The sequence below is a fragment of the Teleopsis dalmanni genome, chromosome 2 (assembly GCF_002237135.1).
Source record: "Teleopsis dalmanni isolate 2A chromosome 2, ASM223713v2, whole genome shotgun sequence".
NCBI classification, from domain to species: domain Eukaryota; kingdom Metazoa; phylum Arthropoda; class Insecta; order Diptera; family Diopsidae; genus Teleopsis; species Teleopsis dalmanni.
In genome coordinates this window covers 11,647,575-11,655,067 of record NC_051847.1, presented here as the reverse complement: position 1 = coordinate 11,655,067, position 7,493 = coordinate 11,647,575, and the positions used below count along the sequence as shown (strand labels likewise).

Here is a 7,493-nt window from a genome sequence, read left to right as displayed (position 1 = left end):
TATATCTACTGAAAATATCCAAGTTGACTTACAGTGAATATAATGTTTAAACATTTCTCTATAAAAGATTTAAAAAACTTGTACGTAAAAACTTTTGCTAATTACATTTGTTGGCTTAAAAATTTAAACACTTCAGAAATAAAATTATATTAAATGGTTTTAAATTCATAATAATGTAATTTCAGCAATTTAATGAATATAAACTTTATAATTAAATATTCAAAAATAAACAAAAATTATTTTGAATTAAAATTAAAACGCATTATGCGTTTTTCGTATGAAAATATTATTTTGAAAATGGAGGACTTTCATGCTTAAATGAATAAAAGTATTTATAATTATAGAAAAATGAACACTAAAAATTTAATTGAAATGAATAATAAATTGAAATTCTGTGTGCAATTAATTTATTAGTATTAAATATTTATATTATTATTTATTGTAACGAGAATGGAATATATTTTTGCATGTTTGATTTGTTCAAAGAAATATAATTGAAGTTTTTTTTTTTGAAATAGTTATACATCACATTTAATATTAATTTTTAGTTGGTTAGTTAGTTAAATGCTAACTAAGCATTTCTAATTAGTTAAAAAATTTAATTAAATAATGCCTTCAAGCGTCTATCAGAAGACTGTACTTCACGTGATTATTTTTTCATATTTTTATAAAAAAATCTTTACACAATATATACTTCAATCATAATATGTATCATAAGTATGTTTTGGTAGTCTATAAATATCTATAACATATATACTATTATATATATTATACTATATATTATACTATTATGTTTAATTTCTTAATACGATTATAAAATAATAAACTTGTCTCTTAAGTTTCTATTAAAATTTAATGTTTAAATAAATTTTTGTGTAATCCGTAATGTAAAAAATGAAATCGTGCTAGTTAATATGCAATCCTTAATCCTTTCAATAACACTTAAACTTAAGCACTTTAAATTGATTTTTAAACACAAAATTTGAATCACTTCGGCTCTCATTTATAAAATCAACAGAAATAATTGTGCATGAGTTTAATTGATTTTATTGCAATTCCGCAATATAAATTGAATAAAAAATCAGCAAATAAATAATGTTCTCTGCTTAATTGTTATTTTATTTATTTAATTAATTACGATACTCAATAAAAAAAAAATGCATAAATGCCTTTGAGCAATTAAGAGTATTTAATACGAATATTTTAATTACTACAAGTACTTGCGTTTCATTTTTAACTTAAAACTAATTAAATCATTTACATAAATATTACATATATGTTTATATATTATTGAAATGAGTATTTTTTTAAAATTTATTTTAATTAATTTTTAGTGAAATAATTCGTCTGATTTTTTAGTGCTGTTAGCTGGCAGTTTTTTTTATAGCTTTTTTTCTAGTTCTTCACTTTTCTTCACTTTCATTTTTTAACACCGTGTCCTAGCAATTTTTTTGTTTTCTAATTTTTTTTTCAAATTTTTATTGCTATTAGATAGATACGTTCTTAGATAATCTGGCTGTCAATAAATATACATACGAAGTTACTATAATTCAAAAATCGATAGCTAAATTTTTTTTTTGTTTTTTTTTTCTTGCAGTAGGTGGAAAGCATCGAAAGCCACAGTGTGAGACTTGAACCCACTAAAACCACCTCTTTGGAAAGAATATGGAAGATTGTAGCCCCAGCGAACAGCTAAACATAAATGTTATTAAGCAGAATTATGTCTAATTATTTATTTGTGTAGATTATTATGATAACATTAAGGATCTTTCTAGACTTAAGATACTCTACAAACAGACGTCTTGCAATTGATTAATATTTATTAAGATTATTGCAGACATAAGACTTGATATCCACTTGAATTAATATTTAATTACATATAATAATATTGCTTATTTAATGATTATGTACATTAGGAAAATATATTAATAACATTAAATATTTTTATATATTTTTATTTAAATTTGATTAATTAAATTATATATTTAATGTAGAAATAAAAGAAAAAATTAAGTGCATCGCTCCTATAAAAGGTTTATTATTTACCAATTTAACAGATGTTAAAATAAGAATTACAAAAATTTATATATTTAAATTATTAGTAGAACTATGAAAAGTCAACTAAAAATATACAAGGGGGTAGTGATACTTAGATTTTTCTTCTAAGTGTCTCGTGGGAACGCATAGCAAACCACTAAAAACTAAGGCAACTAACTTTAGTCGGTTAGTAAGATAGCAGACGGATCAGACCACATCAGCACATCTCTAGGCTGCAGAGATATAAGATAATGGCAAATCGAACCATAATATTCTGTGGTGCCTTTATATTTATTATATATTTAAAAAAAATTTGTAAACATCTTTCTAGTCGGAGTATTTTCTAACAACAATAATAAGGATCCGTGGCCGAGATACTTAAGGTGATTGAAATTCAATAATTTAATTAAGGTGATTGATTGAGATGCAGAAATCGCACGACATGCAGTCACCCTGTCTGAAACATCGTTTGGTATGAATATAAATATATATATTTTATTGTCAGTTAGGTGAAGTGCATGTGAAGTGAACAAACCCAACTCAACTAGCTAATAAAGTTATTTTGATTCTATAATACCTCGTTATAATGAGAACAAGAATGGTCAAGTTAGAACCAGCCAGAAGAATTGGTATATCGCTGAGTGTATTAAAGAAGAGAGTGCTCAAAAGCTTCAACCTGTTGATGGACATGCTTGGACACAAACACAACAGGTGTTATATATTTTTCACTAACAATAATTGTAATTAACTTAAGTGAATTTAAATCATTTTGTATTAAAATTAGACATATAGTTTAGAAATACTTTATATGATTGAGATAATTGCCTAATTTTTTTATATATTAGATATGTTAGAAATGTCTAAGTTTTTCTTATTATTATAACTTAGTCTATTTGTTAAGTAAATTTTATTTTATTTCTTACTTTACTACACTGTATACAGTACAAGATAATAGCAGTATATTTATTAAGCTACTGAAATGATTACAACAATCTAATATAGCAACTTAATGCCCCAGAGTATAGACAAGCAAATACGGCTACGTCGGTATGTTATGTCGGTACGTACTACGTAGACAAGGAAATATGAGTAATTTGCAATGAAATCATCATAAGCAAAACTTTTATTATTATCTTGACAGGAAAATCATACTCACACATTGTTACTTGTAAAGAGCTCGAAGCGTTAAAGGATACTTTGCAAGGTGTAAACAAACGCACAACAACAATAACAACAACAACATCAACAACATCAACAACATCAACAGCAACAACGACAACGACAAAAGTAGCAACAAAGGCCAACCCAGTAACAACAAGTTTAATAACAGCAACAACCAAGCTCATAAGTAATATTATGATAAGCATCATCATTGTCAACAACTCATCAGTAAGAACATCAGAAATAACTTGAGCAGCACATGAAACTTGCATGCAACAAATACTGGTACGAATGCGAGTGTATGAAGTGAGTGTACAATACACAGTGGTAGGTAGCAACAGAAAAATCAGCGGTAACAGAGGTGAGGGATAATGTTAAAGTACGACAGGAGTTAGTTGGCTGGGGAGAATAATGTCATGGAAGTGGAAACTTTTAGTTACTTAACATTTGTAGTTGCAATGTTAAGTGCACCTGCAGATGTGAGTGTGTTTGTAAGAAATTGTAATCGACATTGAAATGTTGCAGATAAGTTAATCACTTAGAAGCAGTTATCTTATTGCATTTTTTGTGGTTACTCAGAAATGAATATGATTTGTAGTAGAAGCGTGCGTAAAACTCAAATAAGTAACTTTTTGTTTGTGTAAAGTGGAACTCACTGAAACTATTGTGCACTTGTCGAGAAGTGACCTGGAATCATGTCAATTCCTTCATTTCTTTTGAATTGATGTCCTGTGTATATTGTATATTGTATTGAAGATATAACTTATGCAGCAATAAACAAATTTTTCTGTTCGTATTATTCGGAATTCAGTTGTACTTTGCACAAACTTGATAATGAATGACACCAAATATTGTCACATATGTCGCGCACTAGTGTTAAATTGTGGTAATAACTAAATGTCAAGTGTTGCCATTGTAAAGCAACAAACAAATAAAAATGTAGCCACCATTTGTTGGAACAGAAACGTGACAACAAAAGAAGCCAACGAGAGAAACAATAAATAGGAGAATAGAAGATACGAAAAAAAAAATACAAAATGGAAAAAGTGGCATTTAATGGCACAGACAAAAATGAATCTCTATTGGGCACTTGAATTTTATTTATATTTTATTTTCTGTTTTATTTATTTAGATTGATTTTAAGTGTATATAAGAGATTTGAGTATTTGAGATTTGAACAAATAAATGTGTAAACAAGTTGATTTTTATTTACGGAGAGTATCTTTAACTTATAAATATAAGTAACTGAAATTTTTTTTTTGAAAAATAATTATAAAGAATTGTAAATATTATTAATATAGAACAAAATCTCTATTATAGAGTTCTAACTAAATTGGGAAGGAGTTAAAATTCCTTTCTCCATGATATTAGAATAGATTAGAAATATACGGGGTACTAGCTCCCAACGGAGCAGAGCACTGCGACCAGATTGATTTTTTGTGCTGTAACTGACCCTAACAGAACGTGATGTTCTCCATGATATTATTATTATTGTTATTAAAAGAAGAATCGTACTGCGACCTAAAATATCTATTAAGAGGCACACTTAATCGGATAAGAGTGTTTCTACAAGTTTAATTTCTTAAATAAAGGATAGTATAAAGCCTATCTTTCTTAGTCTAAATTCTTATGAGCCATGAAATACCCTCCTAAGTGTTTCTTCCGCTTGTGCATCCGTGCCGGGTATTCGCCCAAGCACATGGTATGCAGTTTCTCTCTCTCTCTTATCTACAGTATCTGCAGTCTGAGTTGGATTGAATTCCTGACTTTGTTAGGTGATTATTCAATTATAGTGACCGGACAATAATCCCGTAATAGGTCTTAGGTTATTTTTTGATTGTGCTATGCAATCTTTGAAGCGTTTTAGGTTGTAAGTCCCTAAAAGCATTTTAGATTTTGAAAGTTCTTCCACTGCGCCACTCATAAGAATGGATGCATAATGTCATCTTGCAGCTGTGGGTATATGACACAGGAATTGTGTTTTCTTCGTTTATATAAAGTTATAATATTATTGTGTAATAATTTAAGATTCATACTTCGAAGAGTGCTGATTGCAGGATCCAGTTTTGTTACTAATTGTAGAAGTTTTGAAAGTTTGCGGGGGAAAAAAAACTCTTAAGCATTTTCTCTTTGAATCTTCAGCTCTAGTCTCCAGAAAATCAGGTTATTAGTGAAATCCCTTCTTGAAAGTTCATCAAACTGTTCATTGGTGAGGACGAAAGACCTCTAGTAGTTCTTTTAACTACTTTTAATATTATTTATTTATTGATCGTAAAAAAACAAAAACATGTTTTTCTTAATAGTCAATACAACCAGATGGTGGCAGGGTTCGCAAGTTGTTGCTATTCTTGCTGCAATTTTTATATTAAATATTCAGAATTCGAAGGAATAAATTTAGTTTTTGTTTTTTTATATCTAAAGATTTTTTGTAGAGTTCTTTATACTTTTATTTAAAACTTATTAGTTTTCTGTTTCTAAAATTTAAATATTCCAATCTTCAATGTAATTAAAATACTATAAAAATCGATTAAGAAGACAACTAAGAGTTATTGTTTGTTATTACTAGAAGTTCCTAAGAATAATAATTATTCTTTCAATTTTGTAACACAATTACTAAATTTTAAATTATGAAAAACAACTAATTAACTAACTTTAACTTTAATGAATATAAATACTTTTTTGTTTATTTTGAATAACTTTTCTAATTTAGCTGCATAAACATAAAATAATATATTAAAATTGAATTAATTTAAATTAAGGTTGAAAAATTTCAAACATCTACACATGCAAACATATAACACTAATAAATAATAGCTCGTTTAGTTAACAACTTTGAATTTTACGATTTTATTCACAAAATTTTTATAAAAGTTTAATTGCAATGCCTTCAAGCGCAAATATTTTCATTTTTTGTTACCATAATTATTTATAAATAAAAAAAATACTTAAAAAAATATATAAATACTTTTATTAGCTATTTGAACGTATGCTGTAAATATTTTTGAACACTAAATTATTTAAAACAAAATTTTTATATGAAACTATTCATGAAATGTTGCCTTTGTATGAATTTAAAGTCACTCATACGCCACGGTGTCCACATCCATGCCAACCCATGATCTCCCGTGCCAACCAGCTTTTTTAAGCTTATTTTTACTGCATTTGTTGCATTTATTGTGTTAGTAAAATTATGTTTTAAATCATTTTTAGTTTATTTGGCTTTGAAATATAATTTGTAGTGTAAATTAGTGTATTTTTGCAGTTGAATTTGTGTGGTGCGTTGCAGCTCTGACATTGACGCAACCAAAAACATTTATATTTTTATAATTTATGGTCAAATCCGTTGATAGAAACATATTTTGTGGTTTTTGACGTTGACACAGAACATGAAAATGTGACTTGAAAATGCTGTTAACATTTAAATCAAATTATACTATTTAATTTAAGTATTTCAGTTTAGAGCTTAAAGCGATAACGAGTGATTATGTATATTAATATCAAAGTAGATTAAATATATTTATTTTTGCTAAATTTGATTTACTTTTAAATTGAATTTTATGCCTCAAGCAATGCTTATAAAGAGGTTTTTAATAGAAATTTTATATTATTTATATTGAGTTTTTTAGTGCAGTCAGGTTGCACTTTCATATTCTAATTGTCTTTCTCCACCGATTTTTTGCATTTAATATTTTTAATTCATCATTATTGAATATAATTTTTTTACATTATAAGTCATTTAGAAGAAATCAATTAAAATCTTCATTTTATTATCGCATTCAAATGTTTTGCACATTCAATGGCAAATTCAATGTTTCATAAAGCGAATTTATGTGCCAAGGACTCATTACAAGCTGAGCACTTGAAGAGTGGAGAGTGTGTGAAAATTGGCGAAAGCAAAACTAGTCTGTATAGAAAAAAGACGAATGCAAGTTGAAAAGGATATTATGGCATTGAAACTCATTTAAGTGTTTTCGATTTCATATTTAAGTAATGTTGAGTTCAAAGCGTCTCAGTTTCATTATTGAGATGTTAATATATGAAAGTGACTTTCAAATCAATTTTTACTAAAATATTTACTTAAAATTTTTTTTTTTTATATCAAAAAGGATATTTAATTAAAATTGAAATGTTTTAGATTTTAGAAAATTTATTTCATACAATTAAATATATTTTGTTAAAAATAGTAATTAAAAAATTTCTACGAATTTATTTCACGCGATAGTATCTACAAAATGTTACGTTTTATATTTTTCTAAAATAATTAACTAACAAATAAATTTACCTAATAGGTTATA

General features: G+C 26.7%; 1 protein-coding gene across 1 annotated transcript in view; it reads right to left on the bottom strand.

Moving 5' to 3' along the window:
* Window positions 1–308: 308 nt before the first annotated feature.
* Window positions 309–7,493, bottom strand: part of LOC119673942 — a 20,987-nt gene continuing 13,802 nt past the window's right edge. The window contains exons 4-6 of the mRNA XM_038085058.1: window positions 4,931–4,936; window positions 919–929; window positions 309–313 (exon numbers count right to left, since the gene is read on the bottom strand). Of these exons, the coding sequence (XP_037940986.1) occupies window positions 309–313; window positions 919–929; window positions 4,931–4,936 (22 nt within the window). The remainder of the gene's footprint in view (window positions 314–918; window positions 930–4,930; window positions 4,937–7,493) is intronic.